The sequence below is a fragment of the Nematostella vectensis genome, chromosome 10 (assembly GCF_932526225.1).
Source record: "Nematostella vectensis chromosome 10, jaNemVect1.1, whole genome shotgun sequence".
Taxonomy (NCBI): Eukaryota; Metazoa; Cnidaria; class Anthozoa; order Actiniaria; family Edwardsiidae; genus Nematostella; species Nematostella vectensis.
In genome coordinates this window covers 13949435-13967019 of record NC_064043.1, presented here as the reverse complement: position 1 = coordinate 13967019, position 17585 = coordinate 13949435, and the positions used below count along the sequence as shown (strand labels likewise).

Below are 17585 nucleotides of genomic sequence, written 5' to 3'. Positions count from 1 at the left end.
CCGACGGCTCCTACTTTGATAAATGCACCGACTGCCCCCCAGGTGAGCTGCTTTTTAAAACGACAAGGGGCAGAGGAGGTGGTTGTGGTGGAAGAGTGGGGGGATGGTTGGGTTTGGGTTGGGCTGCCCTCTCAAATATAAAAAAAGGTGTCTAATAAATAATTGATTGCCGCCTAGGGTTTTCTTATCTTTCTTTATCTTGCGCCCTTCACTTCTCCCGACCCCCTGCCTCCTATTAATATAACTGCTAATCGGAAAGAAGTTGTGTAGACAAGAATGTTTCTTCTGCCTTATAAACTCTAGGTGGGTTCTACCAAGACAGAATCGCCCATGTCGGGGTGGGTGCCTATGTTAGCCCCGCCCTGACCCCTGGACGAGTAGAGGGCGACTGCTCAGCTTGCCCGGACGGTAAGACACTCTTGATGTTTTCTTAGGGACACTGGGGAAGGGTAAAGGGGACACCGGGTGAGTTACAGCTAAATTTGCTCAGATGGCGAGTAACTTCATATAAATGAGCTAATGTTGTAGGCCTTTTTTTGATGTGATGGTACGAATGTAGGGTTATCAGGGTAGACGTCCCCCTAATAGGTAGGCTTTAATGTCACGCCATCTGGCGATGCATCCAGGCGGGGCTGTTTCAAAGCCTAGTATAAATGTTTTCAGATAAGCAAATAGAAGATGTAATTTTCCCCCTAGATTTTCTATTTTTTAATCCCAATAAGTTGACTAATCTGAAGAGGTTCGCGGTCCATACGGGTACTACTGCTCCAACGAATCCGTGAACCTGATGCCTGGCTTTTACTGAACTTGGTACCAGCAACACCATATCCAGGAATACCAGACATTTTCCAGCAAGCTCCAAGAGGAGAGCAAACAGCACGACAGGAACTGGGACTCGTTTAATGGCTGACTTCCGGTGGCTTACCGCTGTCCGTTCACGGGCTCCTGTAAAGTAAATTTGATTTGTAAATCTTTAGATTTATTTTTAAAGTTTTTGTGTTTCTTTCAATCGAAAATTTCAACTGCAAATCAAGATTTTATGCGGTGCAGCAAATATTAATCCCCAACGCAGACATTTTAAAAACTTCCTTTCAGGGCGATTTCAACTCGAATTGTTCCCATGGTTACGAGGGTGTGCTGTGCGCCGCATGCGGATGTTCTCTGGCTGCAACAAGTCTCAAACGACACCGCTGGTCATCACTCAGTTTGTGGGCGTCTTCCTCGTTCTCGCTCTCGCCGCCGTTGTTGTCATACTCAACAAGAAGAAAATACGTGACGATAAACGCTCACAGACCGACCAACTGTTCGGTAGCCTGAAGATCGTCATCGGGTTCTATCAGATTCTGAGTGGAACTCTGAACGCGTACTCGTATATTCAGTGCCCCAATGAGCTCTTGACGATCATGAAGTACGCCGATGTGCTTTAGTTGAACATCTTCACCATCGCGCCCATCGAGTGCATCAGTAATAAGCTGAAGGTGGATCCCTACTCGAGTCTGCTGGGGTACGTCCTGATGGACTGCGCCGTCTTCTTCACAGCCTTCTTCTACTACAACGTCAAGAAGATGGTACTTACAAGAAGATGCCATCACGACGCCAAGGACACACTCTTCGATTGCAAAGCCAACTGCTACCGAGCTGTGTTTCTGTTCCTGTTTATTACTTATCCTGCGACCTGCACCAAGATCTTTGAGGCACTTCCGGCCGGAAGTGCCTGTTCTTCCGGTCGGATTACGCAGTGGAATGTTTCATTGAGTGGTACAACAAGTTTGTATTCTTTGTTTACGCGTCTTTGATTATTCCTCTACTGTTCCCAATGATTTGTGCCTTCTTATTGTTGCAACACTGCAGCGAGAAACAATCGGTACAATCGCGAGTCTGAAGAAGAGAATTAGCAAAATGAGAGGGAAGTCTAGGAGCATTGCTATTACAATCTTGAAAGTGACACCGGGAGAAGACAGGAGCGTTGCTTTGACAAGTCTGAGGGAAAGGACGGTAGAAGTCAGGAGCATTGATATAACAAGCTTGAACGAGACACCGCGAGAAGACAGGGCAATTGATATTACAAGCCTGAGGGATGGCGTCATCGTTAATGAGCTAACGTCATCGCTAATGAACTAATCGTTAATGAATGCTTTACATATTTTCTGAGAAGAATCTTGCTGCTTAATAAAACTCATATCCATCAATAAGTAGTACATTTCTCGCATCTCGATTGGCTTACTCTCTCGCATCTCGATTGGCTAAAACTGTCAATAAAGTTCAATCAATCGCTTAGTAGATTTCTCGTATGTTGAGCTAACTAAAACTGTCATCGGCAGCGCTCGTCACACTTCAAAAACATTTTTCTCCTGTCTTTGCAGAAAACCTAAAAGAAATGTAGTGCGTTACATATAAAGTGCCGCGATCTAGGAAGAAGACAAACTTTTCTCCTCATGAGGCAAATTTCTACCACATTGACGTCATTCTTGGCTTTCCCTCGTCATTCCACACCAGCCAATCAGCGCCAAGATCCGACTCTTCACAAAAAAAAGTTCCAGTAATCTTTATTCGCTATTCACTTCACTCTTGAAAACGGAACGATTTTTTAATATCTTTCACCCTTTCGTATTTCCATTACAATATAGAGCAAGCTTTGCTCGACAAAGGATCACCCGAGAGGTACGGCAGTAATATCTTCTGTTTAGGATTCAAGGATTCAAGTTTGTAGAAATTGTACTAATCATCTTCTTTTCTTCTTTTACAGTAACCAACAACATTCAGGTTACCATACTGGTAAGCCGAGTTGTTTTCAAAATCTTTACTTTTTTTCCGTAAATCGGTCCTTTTCTAATGAATTTAAATTAAGTAACATTAACTAAGGTAAAAACACTCGGACAGACTCAGAAAACTGGTACTATCACTAGCATTTTTGAATCAGGGAAGATAATAACAAGGAAGCATATTCAGCATTTTAGCCTGAACGTACTTTTTACCACTTATATTTTTATACTAACTGTCCCAGTTCAAAAAGACTTTCCTATCATCGCTTTGGGTTTGTCCCCCTTATGGTATTTACATTTCTTTATCCTAAAATGATCTCTCTGTTGTTATAGCGAGTGCTTTCTTGTCTTTAAGGGCGAATAAGTTGTTACCAAATCTATCACGTAATACATTGCTTTCTTTTTTTGTCAACCTTTTTTCCATTTGTTTTAATTCAGATTTTAAAAAGGAGACAATTTGTTGTTCTTAATTTCTTCAGCTATTTCATGTTCATCTGTGCTGTTTTGAGCGCTTAGTTTATCATCGGTTACTTTGAAGACATTTGCTTTTCAAATCATCAAATTATTTGTTGTTTTTTTTGGTATGGAAGGATTTATTTCATGCGTTTCATTTTTAAACCTTGGCGCTGTTAGTTCGAGAATAATGGGACAAAACCCTCAGTAATAATAATAAACTAACAGACTTTAAATTCTAGAGCTAATATCTTGCTTATTGTTTATTTTATTATTTTAGAAACGAAAAACAAAATGATAAATCATGTCTCGGGTGACGTCAATGGTCAATTTCCGGTTCCACTTCAAGGAAATGAATCGCGGTACCCATGGCAACGCATGACGTCAATGACAGGCAGCTCCCATGGCGATGGCTACTACACAACTCTCTATTCTCAGGTGGCGCTTGTTTCACAGGGAGACATGTTCCATCCACACCTTTGACAAATGACAGCAGCAGGTATGCGCATGCGTATACGGGAATTCCAAGTGGGAATACAAGCATGGAGTACCGAGTATTCCATGAGCAATCGCGTTTTGAAAGAAATATCAATAACATTGGTCAGCCATTTAGCTTTAATTGTGTAACTAACAATTTCTCTGGCAAGAGGTCAGCTTTTCGTGCTTATACCTCAATGAAAAATGAATGTGTGACCAAAGGAAGAGAAATGCACAATTTCTACAGAAGTGCCAACTTAGCCTCAAGAATACAACAACCCCAACAGCAACAACAACAAGAACAACAACAACCCATACTCTATTGCAACGTTCACAATTGTATTCTGGGAAACCCATTACCCAAAACGGACAGTCCTTACAACAAAAACGAAAAGCATGTGAGTCATATCAAACAGGAAGGCACTGACGCAATAATGACGTCAAATCCAGATATTTTCAATGCGCCCAGAAGTTCTATAAACAGTAGGACGTCATTCCAAAACCACGTGGTTCATATAAATCAGGAACAAGACACCACAGTGACGTCATTTCCGGTGATATCCGGTGAGTCTGGTGGCTCTACTGACACAATGACCCAGCATGCAGTTGGCGGTGAAGACGACCAAGGTGTGGCATACAAACCCCACATTCAGCGCAGCGCTATCCGTAAAAATGTCGCATTGCTGGAAGAAAGAAATCTAAAATTTAAATCCAAGAGCAATGAATACCAAATGGCGCTGAAGAGAAACGAAGTTCATACCTCAATGGCACTTGGACAAATCATGCCCAAAAAGGTGGGACCGGCCACGGCCCTCCATGAACTCAATGGAAAGCAGCACCCGAGCACTACTGGCCCCGCTGTCCCGATACTGTCCGAGTATGGCTTTAACCATAGTCGAAACTCCCGTGTCCAAGCTCCCTCATCGCTGAAAGACAGTTCTTACAAATCATTCTCTATAAATCAGGAGTCCATTGTTAAGCCACTGTTGGATCCATATGCCTCCATACATTTTCGAGCAGCAATAGCACCCCGGGGCACTATCATCTCTTATGCCCCTTCCTATGCCCCTCCTACCATGGCGCCTTCTCTACCGGTCACCCAAATTGACTCAATAACAAGTGATTCACAACCTTCGCGCATATCCACCAACATTGGCCCAGCACTGACACATGTCCAGTCCAGTACTGCTCCAATGATGCTCCAACCAGGGCCCAAGGATGCTGCCCGTAAGCACGTGTGTGACGTGTGCGGTGTGTCATTCACGCGCCCCAGCACGTTCGTCACCCACAAGCGCATCCATACCGGTGACAAGCCCTTTGAGTGTGAGACATGTGGGAGAGCCTTCCGTCACCCTAGCAACCTCACCCGTCACCGTCTGATCCACACCGCGCACAAACCGCACGTCTGTCCACACTGTGGCAAGGCGTTTAACCGCTCATCCAATCTTCACATCCATATTCGCTTTCATACCAACAACAAGCCGTATGCCTGCGATATGTGTGACAAGCGTTTTTTCCAGAAAGCCGACATGAAAACCCATCGGTAAGATTATATTGAGATACACCTATTTTAAAAAAAGTTGTCATTGCAAAGAGCAATTGAATGCAATGGAGTTGACTAAGACTAGGGCTAGAGCTAGCCCTTGGGGCGTGGGGGGATGTAAGATCCATCGGTAATTATACCAGGAGGCAGAGACGCCTCAGTATGATTACATTGAGATGTGTATCTATGTATGGATAGAAGTGGTTTGCAACAGAGATGTTGTTATGTGTTTGCTAGACAAGGCGATAAAGGATAGTGCGATATTTCCTAAGCTTTCCTGGGGCCACAGGAGGTCGTGACTTAAATTGCATTTTTCTACTAGGTACATTCAAACCGGTGAGAGACCGCACAAGTGCGAAAAGTGCGGATGCGGCTTTAAGCAGCTGACACACCTCACGTACCACCTGAGAACCCATTCAGACGTGCGCATGTTCACGTGCCAATACTGCGGCAAGGGCTTCAACCAGAAGGGTAATCTACAAGCTCACGTGTACCGACACACAGGCGAGAGGCCATTCAAGTGTCACATCTGTGGCAAAGGCTTCACCTTGGCCTCCACGCGCACCACACACCTTCGCACGCATACTAATGAGAAGCCATTTCAATGCAAATACTGCGAAAAGTCTTTTAACCAGAAAAAAATCACTGACATCGTATTATTTCCCATGCCATCAAGGAAAGGGGGGCGACTTTTTGTGCTAGATCCTCGCAAGGTGAAAATCTAGTAATATATATGGACCCTTAAGTTATATATGGACCCATATGTGTAAGCTTTTTGCATGATGTGAAAACTCATTAGATTAAGAAACTTATACATTCGTATACTATACGTCACTAAAAGCAAAACTTTTTTCCGATTTTATTAAGAACAAAAATATCCATATCTCATGAACGAAACATCATATAACAACCACCAATCTTGGAATGTGTCATGTTTGGACAAAGACACTGACATTGCATTACCTCTCATGACAACAGGTTGCGGGGGCAACTATTTGTGCTAGATCCTCGCAAGGTGAAAATCTAGTAATATATATAGACCCATATGTTATATATGGACCCATATGTGTAAGCTTTTTGCATGATGTGATAACTCATTAAATTAAGAAAGTTATACATTCGTATACTGTTAGATATCTTTATTTTTTATTGGCTTAGAATTGAGATTTGCTATTGGTATTAAACGTTTTCTGTTGATTATGTACACTATAAAATCGAACTTTTAGTGGCACTTTGGAATTCTCTACAATATACTGCTGAATGTTGAAAGTTCTCAATTTAGTACTTGTATATTTGTGGAGAAAGGGCAAGCGATTTCAATTTGAGCTTTGTAGTCGGAATTGAACGGTTTTCTTTGCTTGTTGATACTATAAAATCGTTATCAAACTGAAACTTAATTTTATTTTATTGGGGTACCATGCTTACAAAAACCTTTTGTTCAAACTAGATTTTGTAGCTATGATGTTCGCCTATTGACATCTAGTGTGAAATGACAACTGTGCTCGTGTTGCGAAGTCTGTATACTATTAGCTTTTGAGATAATGAAGTACATTTGTAAGGCTAAATTATGATGGTAAACCATGAATTTCCCTCTAATTTGGCTGATATGTGCGTTGTTTGCAACGCGATAGCGCGTCGGGGGCAGTTTGAGCGCCACGGGGTAGTAGCTCAGATCACGGTTTATTTGTTTATCTTTTGAAAACAATTTAGATTTTCTTTATAATTGATGGTTTCTTTTGTCTAGAGTTTAGCACGCCCGTGCACCCTCCGTCTCGAAGACCTTTTGTGCGTCTAAATCCAGGGAGTGTCCAGTATTCTATACGTGGCAAAATCGAGGTTTCTCCTTTTCGTTTCGGACCTTTTATTTGACAAGCTAATCCCTTGAATTTTCTTCGAAATTACATGCCATTTTCACCCCTTGTTCTAGACGTCATTAATTTTTATTGTTATTTCATTTAAAGGAAAATGCACTCGCTCTTTGAGCATGCGTAGTTAAATTTTAAAGTTGTTTAATCATTAGTGCTATGTCTGTGATTTACCACGCCCTCACGTGTTTGGCTGATTGGTTCGTTTTGCCGAATGTATGAAATTCTCCCCGTTCTCTCTTGAATTGTTTTACATTTATTTCCTTTTATGTGGGACTACCACATGGATTGCTGTCTTGTTCTAGCGTATAAATAAAGCGAGCCTAGTTCTGTATTTTATATTATTATATTGTGTGTGCCGCTTCTGCTTTGTGCAAATCATTAAAGCTTGAAAACACCAGCCTCGCCTTCGTCTCAAAAATCCCGGCTAATCCCCTAACACGAGGACCACAAGGAACACAAGGAAATTCGTGGTTTATTAGAATTTAGCCTGTCAAACACTGTTTACACCGCCCTAGGCCATGCACCTAAATTCCCAGAAAAAAATCGAACAAATTAAAATTCCCTGAGAAAAATCGAACAACCGATTATTATAAATTATAGCTTGCCACGAGGGGGATTTAGTGATTAGATGTCCCCGCAACCGAGTCGTCTCAAAAGTGCCAAGCAGTATTTCTAGACTGACTTCAAGTTGCACATCAGCACAAGTGACCCATGTGTGGATCACTGCAGTGTGTATGCCCTTAGCTCTTTGGAGGCAGGCGTATCGCTGCGATAAAGAGCCATATGCGTCGTTATGTAAATGAGGGAAATGCCATCAAAGACGCGGAAGACATGAAGAAGGCTATAGACTCCTTTGTTGGCGTTAAAGGGTGCTTTGCCGCAGTTGTTTAGATCCAGAGTCAGACAGACGATATGTTGGCGTTAAAGCGTGCTTTGCCGTAGTTGTTCAGATCCAGCATCAGACAGACGATATGTTGGCGTTAAAGCGTGCTTTGCCGCAGTTGTTCAGATCCAGAGTCAAACAGACGATATGTTGGCGTTAAAGCGTGCTTTGCCGCAGTTGTTCAGATCCAGCACTAGACAGACGATGAGCAAACACACTCTGAGTGGTATACAATCGTTCAACAATTTCAGCTTTGGGCCAGAGGTTCGACAAGGGGATGGAAAGCTTTCAACGTTGGTCCTGGAAAAATAAACACTGCAAAGAAACTTGCGCGATTTGGGTCTCCATAAGGGCCGACAGAGATGCGTACTGTTCTGGCCTTCGGTACTCCCACTGTGAGAACTAGTGTCTTGGTGAGATCTAGATCTAATCGTGCAACGTTTACTAATGAAATACAAGAAAATGCATCAGCTACCATGGTCTACACTGATTCCAATAATGAAAACACCACCGTCGCAGATTGCGACAAACCCCCTGACATTTTTTGTCCCGAAAATGGCTGCATCAAGGTTTATCAGTCTTTTAAAGCTCTGGAGCGCCATCTTGATGTCGGTAAACACCTCATTAAACGGCTGGCTTTGGCTAAAGAGAACGTGGCCTAATTAAACTTTGATTTTTATCTTAAACTTATTTAACATCGACAAATTAGTCAATCCATCTTTTAAAAAACATATTGGCCCACTAAATCATATTTCACAAATAAAGACATAAATGCTTTCAGTTCCTCTGTTAGCGTCTGCAGATTTAGCGCCTATTTAAGAATGCTCTAGAAATTTTAATAATGCAATTTTACCGTGTAACTATTATAACACATTCAGGGTTATCACTGTAAAAAGACTCAAGATCCAATGTTCAATGATAGTCTAATTCTAAACGTGAAAATAATCATGATTTCCTTTTTCTTTTATTCGAGTTGGAGCCTGTTAGTGTATTTCTTGGACAGCTTCTTGCCCTGAAGCCTCGGCTTGACTTTCCGAGATGTCCCGTCGTCGCTTGCACGTTTCTTCCTCGCCTTGTGTTATGATTTGCATCACGTTCATGAGGCATCCCATGCTGCACTGCGGGTTAGCTCGAACGACCTTCAGGCTCACCCAGATGCAGTAAAGGTAACGACCTAACGCAAATAAAGAGTTAAGGTTAGGATGTACCATTTGCACGATCGGCCTAAAGATTCGTGTTCATAACCCCCTTTACCAAGGCCTTTTGGACCACGGCCTCTTCGACCCAGGCCAATTGGAGCCACCCTACTAAGACCCAGGCCAATTGGTACCACCCTAGTAAGACCCAGGGCAATTGGTGCCACCCTAGTAAGACCCAGGCCATTTGGAACCACCCTAGTAAGACCCGGGCCAAATGAAGCCACCATAGTAGGACCCAGGCTAGTAGGCGCCACCTTAGTAAGACCCAGGCCAATTGCGGTCACCCTACTAAGACCCAGGCCAATTGGTGCCACCATACTAAAACCCAGGCCAATTGGAACACCCTACTAAGACTCAGGCCAATTGGAACCACCCTACTAAGACGCAGGCCAATCGTAGCCACCCTAGTAAGACCCAGGCCTATTGGTGCCACCCTACTAAGACCCAGGCCAATTGGTACCACCCTAATAGGGCCCAGGCCAATTGGTGCCACCCTACTAAAAGCCAGGCCAATTGGTGCCACCCTACTAAAAGCCAGGCCAATTGGAACCACGCTAGTAAGACCCAGGCCAATTGGAACCACCCTACTAAGACCCAGGCCAATTGGTGCCGTCCTACTAAGACCCAGGCCAATTGAAACCACCCTACTAAGACCCAGGCCAATTGGTGGCATCCTACTAAGACCCAAGCCAATTGGAACCACGCTAGTAAGACCCAGGCCAAATGGTGCCACCCTAGTAAGACCCAGGCCAATTGGTGCCACCCTACTAAGACCCAGGCCAGATGACGATGACGATGATAATTATGATGATGATGATAATAATACCCTGATTCGATTAGCTTACCAGCGATCATAACGATGACGAACAGATTGGCAAATATCAGCAGAATGGTGACACCAATCTGGTCCGCTTCCTGGTCCACGGACGCGTCTTCTCCAGGAATCCTCAAGACCATACCCATCAGCTGGGTGGCCATCACCGCCAATAGCGATCCGAGGTGCAGCCAGTACTCAAACACGTACCGAATGGGCTTCTGATTGGCGAAGAACACGGCGTAGAGACCGGACAGTACGGCAGAGGTGCCGAGGAAAAAGGGGTTGTCTTGACCGTAGTAGGCAAGTAGGGATGTCAAGGTGACTTTCCGCAGTAGCTCGATGATCTCCCAGTACCAGCAGTCCTTGGTGTAGTTCTCGTACATGAAGCGAAGCCCTTTTTTGATGGCATCTTCTCCCGGTTTCTCCTTGATGCTATTAATATCAATGGCCCTGTCTTCTCCCGTCTTCTCCTTCAGGCTTGTCATAGCAAAGCTCCTGTCTTCTCCTGGCGTCTCCTTCATGCTTGTAATAGCAATGTTCTTGTCTCCACTCTGTGTCTCCTTCAGGCTTGTAATATCAATGGTCTTGTCTTTTCCCGGTTTCTTCTTCAGGCTTGTAATAGCAATTGCCCTTTCTTCTCCTGGCGTCTCCTTCATGCTTGTAATAGCAATGTTCCTTTCTTCACTCTGTGTCTCCTTCAGGCTTGTAATATCAATGGCCCTGTCTTTTCCCGGTTTCTTCCTCAGACTTATAATAGCAATTGCCCTGTCTTCTCCCGGTGTTTCCTTCAGGCTTGTAATATCAGTGGCCCTGTCTTCTCCTGGTGTCTCCTTTAGGCTTGTAATAGCAATGCTTCTAGACTTCCCTCTTATTTTGTTAATTCTCTTCTTCAGACCCGCGAACGTACTGATGTAGTGTTTCTCGCTGCAGTGTTGCCACAACAAGAAGGCGCAAATCATAGGGAACAGTAGAGGAATAATCAAAGACGCGTACACAAAGTACACAACTTGTTGTACTGCTGACTGAAACACTCCACTGCGTAATCCGACCGAAAGTACGACTTACAGGCACCTGTGATATCACAGACCTCCTGACATCCGGCCGGAAGTGTTTGGAAGATCTTGGTGCAGGCAGCAGGGTAAGTGATGAACAGAAAAAGGAACACAGCTTGATAGCAGTTGGCTTTGCAATCGAAGAGGGTGTCCTTGGCGTCGTGATGGCATCTTCTTGTAAGTACCATCTTCCTGATGTTGTAGTAGAAGAAGGCTGTGAAGATAACGGCGCAGTCCATCAGGACGTACCCCAGCAGACTCGAGTAGGGATCCACCTTCAGCTTATCACTGATGCACTCGATGGGCGCGATGGTGAAGATGTTCAACTGCAGTACATCGGCGTACATCATGATCGTCAAGAGCTCTTTGGGCCACTGAATATACGAGTACGCGTTCAGAGTTTCACTCAGAATCTGATAGAACCCAATGACGATCTTCAGGCTACCGAACAGTTGATCGGTCTGCGAGCGCTTATCGTCACGTGATTTCTTCCTGTTGAGTATGACCACAACGGCGACGAGAGCGAGAACGAGGAAGACGCCAACGAACTGAGTGATGACCAGCGGTGTCGTTGGACACTTGTTGCAGCTGGAGAACATCCGGTAATAGCCTCGACTGCATTCGGCACACAGCACACCCTCGTAACCACGGGAACACGTTGCGTTGAAATCGCCCTGAGAGGAAATAATTTTAAAAAGCTTCAAGTTGAGGTTTAATGCCCCGCATAAAATATTGTTTTGCAATTGAAATTTTCGATTCAAAGAAACACAAAAGATTTACAAATCAAATTTACCTTACACGAGCCCGTGAACGGACAGCGGTAAGCCATCGGAAGTGAGCCATTGAACGAGTCCCAGTCCCTGTCGTGCTGTTTGCTCTCCTCTTGGAGCTTGCTGGCAAATGTCTGGTATTCCTGGGTATGGTTTGGCTGTTGCCAAGTCCAGTAAAAGCCAGGCATCAGGTTCACGGATTCGTTGGAGCAGTAGTACCCGTATGAACAGGGCTTACACACTCCAAACCGATTGAGGCGGAAGTAGCCCGTTAGGCAAGGGCAGGCGCGGAACTTCTTCAGATCAGTCCCTGTAGTTTCGATAGATGATAAGAATTTCTAATTATTCTTTATAAAAATGGCGCTATGCATACAGGCTGAACAGGTTAACATTTCATCAACTTATTGAGATTAAAAAATAGAAAATCTAGGGGGGAAATTAGATCTTCTATTTGCTTATCTGAGAACATTTATAGTAGGCTTTGAAACAGTCCCGCCTGGATGCATCGCCAGATGGCGTGACATTAAAGCCTACCTATTAGGGGGGACGTCTACCCTGATTACCCTACATTCGTTCACGGGACCATCACATCAAAAAAAGCCTTACAACATTAGCTCATTTATATGAAGTTACTCGCCATCTGAGCAAATTTAGCTGTAACTCACCCAGTGTCCCCTTCTACCCTTCCCCAGTCTCCCTAAGGAAACATCAAGAGTACCTTACCGTCCGGGCAAGCTGAGCAGTCGCCCTCCACTCGTCCAGGGGCCTGGGTGGGGCTAACATAGGCACCCACCGGGCACTGTTTGCAGCCCAGGCCATGTGAGATCACCCCGATATGGGCGATACTATCTTGGTAGAACCCACCTAGTGTTTATAAGGTAGAAGAAACAGTCTTGTCGACACAAATTCGTTCCTATTGGCAGTTATATTAATAGGAGACAGAGGGGCGGGAAAATTGCTCAAGATAGAGACCTAGGGCAGCAATCAGTTATCTTTTTGAGACCTTTTTTATTTTTGAAGCAGATTAACGTATGAAAGAAAAAAGAGGTCAGCCCAACCCAAACCAAACCACCCCCCGCACCACCATCCCCACCTCCCCCACCTTTTAGAATTGCTTTAAAAGCAGCTCACCTGGGGGGCAGTCGGTGCATTGGTCGTAGTAGGAGCCGTCGATTTTGTACTGGCCCTGAGTGCAGGGATAACACGTGTCCCAGGCTGATTGTTCTCTGGGGCATTCATAGCCAGAAGCGCGAAGGATACTCCGGGTAATAGCTTCTCCTTCCACACCTGGCAGATTTTTACCAGCAAAGCTACAAAAAGCATTCGGTTGACACTGCCAACCTTATTAAGCCACGATCAATGATAAAAAATCATTTAAGTGATTGGGTCCGCATACACTATCTATAGTCAATGTTGTCTCTAAATAATTTAACTGAAAAATATTATTGGGCTGCATGTGTTTTTTCTCTGACTACATATACAATGTACAATATGCTTTTTAAATATGCCTATTTTGCTGGAGGTGACAAAATCTACCCACTAATTCCACAAAAACTACGTGATTTTTAAGGACATTGTGGAATAAAGGGAACATAAGATAAAATTATTAATAAGACTAATAAATTAAATAAAAATAAAAAAATGAAAAGAGACTAAATGACAAGAGCTGTTTGTGTCAATCTCCTAAATGAACAAAACTCTTTTGTCCCAACTCGCGTTAGTTCAATCAACGTTGATGATTATGAATGGTAATGTAGTGAAGTGAAATGCTCCCGTTATTTGTTTGTAAGAACTCACAGAGCGATGGTGAGAGAACGCGACGAGAACGTGCTACCGACGTCAATTATTTGCACATTGGAACCCACGAGGTACCTAAGAACATGAAGATGAACAAGTTTGCTGGGTAATCATCATCATCTCCATCGTCATCATTATCACCACCACCATCATCAACCCACCATCATCATCCCATCATCACAATCATCATCGTCATCATCACCAACATCATCACCATAACCGTCATCTTCATCACCACCATCTTCACCACCATCGTCAACACCATCGTCACCGTCTACACCACCATCATCATCGTCATCATCACTATCATTATCGTTATCATGATGTCGGAAAAGCATCTTCCCCTATCACCTCGTAGCGTACTTACAGTGTTTGAAGATCGTGAAATGTCGAAAAAGCACCTTCCTCTATTATCTCGATAGGGTTGTTTACAAGAGTCCTGCAACAGAGAATTTGTTTTCATACCCTCGTCAAAAAGCTTGCCTTTTCTATGTTTAAATAGATTGACTTTAGTGTCAGTCAATAATAGACGTATTGAAAGGGAAGTACTCATAGGGTGTATAACCTTAACTTTTGTACCATCGGTACTCACAGGGTGTATAACCTTACTTTTTGTACCATCGATACTCACAGGATGTATATATATAACCTTACCGTTTGTACTACCGGTACTCACAGGATGTATGACCTTACTTTTTGTATTATCGGTTCTCACAGGGTGTATAACCTTACTTTATGTACTATTGGTACTCACAGGGTGTATAACCATACTTTTTGTACTTTCGCTACTCATAGGGTGTATAACCTTACTTTTTGTACCATCGGTACTCATAGGGTGTATAACCTGACGTTTTGTATTATCGGTACTCACAGGGTTTATGACCTTACTTTTTGTATTATCGGTTCTCACAGGGTGTATAACCTTACTTTTTGTACTATCGGTACTCACAGGGTGTATAACCTTATTTTTTGTACTATCGGTACTCACAGGGTGTATAACCTTACTTTTTGTATTGTCGGTACTCACAGGGTGTATAACCTTACTTTTTGTATTATCGGTACTCACAGGGTGTATAACCTTACTTTTTGTATTATCGGTACTCACAGGGTGTATGACCTTACTTTTTGTATTGTCGGTACTCACAGGGTGTATGACCTTACTTTTTGTACTATCGGTACTCACAGGGTGTCTAACCTTACTTTTGTATTGTCGGTATTCACAGGGTGTATAAACTTACTTTTTGTATTATCGGTACATACAGGGTGTATTACCCAATTTTTTTATTATCGGTACTCACAGGGTGTATAACCTTACTTTTTGTATTATCGGTACTCACAGGGTGTATAACCTTAATTTTTGTATTATCGGTACATACAGGGTGTATAACCTTAATTTTTGTACTATCGGTACATACAGGGTGTATAACCTTACTTTTTGTACTATCGGTACTCACAGGGTGTATAACCTTACTTTTTGTACCATCGATACTCACAGGATGTATATATATAACCTTACCGTTTGTACTACCGGTACTCACAGGATGTATGACCTTACTTTTTGTATTATCGGTTCTCACAGGGTGTATAACCTTACTTTATGTACTATTGGTACTCACAGGGTGTATAACCATACTTTTTGTACTTTCGCTACTCATAGGGTGTATAACCTTACTTTTTGTACCATCGGTACTCATAGGGTGTATAACCTGACGTTTTGTATTATCGGTACTCACAGGGTTTATGACCTTACTTTTTGTATTATCTGTTCTCACAGGGTGTATAACCTTACTTTTTGTACTATCGGTACTCACAGGGTGTATAACCTTATTTTTTGTACTATCGGTACTCACAGGGTGTATAACCTTACTTTTTGTATTGTCGGTACTCACAGGGTGTATAACCTTACTTTTTGTATTATCGGTACTCACAGGGTGTATAACCTTACTTTCTGTATTATCGGTACTCACAGGGTGTATGACCTTACTTTTTGTATTGTCGGTACTCACAGGGTGTATGACCTTACTTTTTGTACTATCGGTACTCACAGGGTGTCTAACCTTACTTTTGTATTGTCGGTATTCACAGGGTGTATAAACTTACTTTTTGTATTATCGGTACATACAGGGTGTATTACCCTAATTTTTTATTATCGGTACTCACAGGGTGTATAACCTTACTTTTTGTATTATCGGTACTCACAGGGTGTATAACCTTAATTTTTGTATTATCGGTACATACAGGGTGTATAACCTTAATTTTTGTATTATCGGTACATACAGGGTGTATAACCTTACTTTTTGTACTATCGGTACTCACAGGGTGTATAACCTTACTTTTTGTACTATCGGTACTCACAGGGTGTATAACCTAGCTTTTCGTACTATCGGTACTCACAGGGTGTATAAAATTGCTTTTTGTACTATCGGTACTAACAGGGTGTATAACCTTAATTTTTGTACTATCGGTACTAATAGGGTGTATAACTTTACTTTTTGTACCATCGGTACTCATAGGGTGTATAGCCATCTGTACTCACAGGGTGTATAACCATCGGTACTCACAGGATGTAAAACCATCGGTACTCATAGGGTGTATAACCATCAGTACTCACAGGGTATATAACCTTACTTTTTGTACAATTGGTACTCACAGGGTGTTTAACCGTTTTGGGCCAGCAAAGGTATTCTTGGAGATCTTTGTCAAATAGTTGTCGTCCAAAAATCTACAAAGATTTTTTTGGAATTTTTAGTTGATTTAGACCATAAACAAGAAAGTTGTATTCACACAAGCAAGTCAACAAGTACTAACATATTGGATGCTCACATGTATGCGATGTCTTTAATTCCTTGAAAAGCAAAGTCCTCAATATGGTGAATATTGTCTCGCACGGCATTACTTTAATATAAAGCAAGAAAATAATTTATTAGCATAAGCACAGTGTCATCCGGATCATCGAAAACAAAACCAGTCTCAGAGGTACGGAAGCTACGGAAGCCGAGAACGGGGTAGTCCAGTTACGCTTTCGGAGAGCGCACTACCTTCGCTTTTCGCAACTTACAAGCGGAACTAGACTACCCCGTTCTCTGTTTCCGTAGAACACTTGATAGTCCTGGTGCGCTTACCGAGTTTCGCCAACAAGAAAATTCGGAAAACTATTCATTTCCGAGATGTGCCAGAACCCTCCTGCGAAATGATTAATCTATCGCCATATTGATTTTTTCGAACTTTATCTCTTATTTAGGCAGTTTTGAGCGAGTTGTTTTTACTGTTAACGCTGTAAATGTTATCAGAGCTTTATTTTGTATTGTTAAATTGTTCAAAATCATGCTCAACGTTTTCACACCGTAGTTCCTAGTAGATTATTATACGGGTTGTCTATGTTGTTGTTTCAATGTAAGTGCTGGTTTCATTGTAACTAAACTGGTTTTATCATAGAAAACCAGTTTCAGTATAACTAAACTGGTTTCAGTATCATTCTTAAAAGGACAAATGACGCAGAAACTCCAAACTTCAATAAATCATGCCTTGGGGGTTGTTTTGTTTTTGGTAAAACGTACAGCAAAAGAAGACGATAAAGGTCCTTGAACAGGTCCACAGTAATTCTACCAAGAGCAATGTCGCTTATATCCCTGGTAAGAGAAAAAATGAAACAATGTTAGCGCTAATCCAAACTGGATTTCCATTTCCCTTTGATATCTGACCTTAAAAGTCGACCTTTTTCGATATGTTCATGTACCATGAAATCTCTGCTCCCATCTGAATCAGCATCATCACTTTTGGTAACGCTATCATCATCAGCATTACGTTTGCTACCGCTATCTTCAATATCACTATAGGTACCGCTATCATCATCATCATCATTACGTTTGGTACCGCTATCATCATCATCATCATCATAATCATCATTAAGTTTCGTACCGCTATCATCATCATTACGTTTCGTACCGCTATCATCATCACCATT

General features: G+C 42.5%; 3 protein-coding genes and 1 long non-coding RNA gene across 5 annotated transcripts in view; 1 reads left to right on the top strand and 3 right to left on the bottom strand.

The window, feature by feature from the left end:
- Nucleotides 1–3889: 3889 nt before the first annotated feature.
- On the top strand, nt 3890–5960 carry LOC5498059 (zinc finger protein Gfi-1b-like). The gene is made up of 2 exons (XM_048733581.1): nt 3890–5149; nt 5640–5960. The coding sequence occupies exons 1-2, from the start codon at nt 3890–3892 to the stop codon at nt 5958–5960; spliced, it is 1581 nt and encodes a 526-aa protein (XP_048589538.1).
- Nucleotides 5961–8691: 2731 nt separating this feature from the next.
- On the bottom strand, nt 8692–12464 carry LOC5499073. Its single transcript, XM_048733580.1, has 5 exons — nt 12458–12464; nt 11848–12134; nt 11098–11728; nt 10031–11062; nt 8692–9160 (listed from the first exon to the last, which is right to left on the bottom strand). The coding sequence occupies exons 1-5, from the start codon at nt 12462–12464 to the stop codon at nt 8970–8972; spliced, it is 2148 nt and encodes a 715-aa protein (XP_048589537.1). The 3' UTR covers nt 8692–8969.
- Nucleotides 12465–12571: 107 nt separating this feature from the next.
- Nucleotides 12572–15040, bottom strand: LOC125573097. Its single transcript, XR_007313956.1, has 4 exons — nt 13989–15040; nt 13622–13696; nt 12956–13134; nt 12572–12688 (listed from the first exon to the last, which is right to left on the bottom strand). It is a non-coding gene; the product is annotated as an uncharacterized LOC125573097 (long non-coding RNA).
- Nucleotides 15041–16019: 979 nt separating this feature from the next.
- Nucleotides 16020–17585, bottom strand: part of LOC116614314 — a 66644-nt gene continuing 65078 nt past the window's right edge. For both annotated transcript variants that reach the window (XM_048733434.1, XM_048733435.1), the window contains 3 exons: nt 17179–17250; nt 16445–16516; nt 16020–16343 (listed from right to left, as the gene is read on the bottom strand). In XM_048733434.1, the coding sequence (XP_048589391.1) occupies nt 16268–16343; nt 16445–16516; nt 17179–17250 (220 nt within the window). In that variant the 3' untranslated portion in view covers nt 16020–16267. The remainder of the gene's footprint in view (nt 16344–16444; nt 16517–17178; nt 17251–17585) is intronic.

Bases quoted from the DNA above. Each gene is read 5' to 3' on its own strand.
- LOC5498059 (XM_048733581.1), top strand. From the start codon at position 3,890: ATGAAAAATGAATGTGTGACCAAAGGAAGAGAAATGCACAATTTCTAC. The intron at 5,150-5,639 runs ATTCGCTTTCAT...CTCACGTACCAC, and splicing joins CATCCAATCTTCACATCCAT to CTGAGAACCCATTCAGACGT.
- LOC5499073 (XM_048733580.1), bottom strand. The intron at 11,729-11,847 runs GTAAATTTGATT...ATTTCCTCTCAG, and splicing joins CGTTCACGGGCTCGTGTAAG to GGCGATTTCAACGCAACGTG. The intron at 11,063-11,097 runs GTCAGGAGGTCT...GGTGCCTGTAAG, and splicing joins CCAAACACTTCCGGCCGGAT to TCGTACTTTCGGTCGGATTA.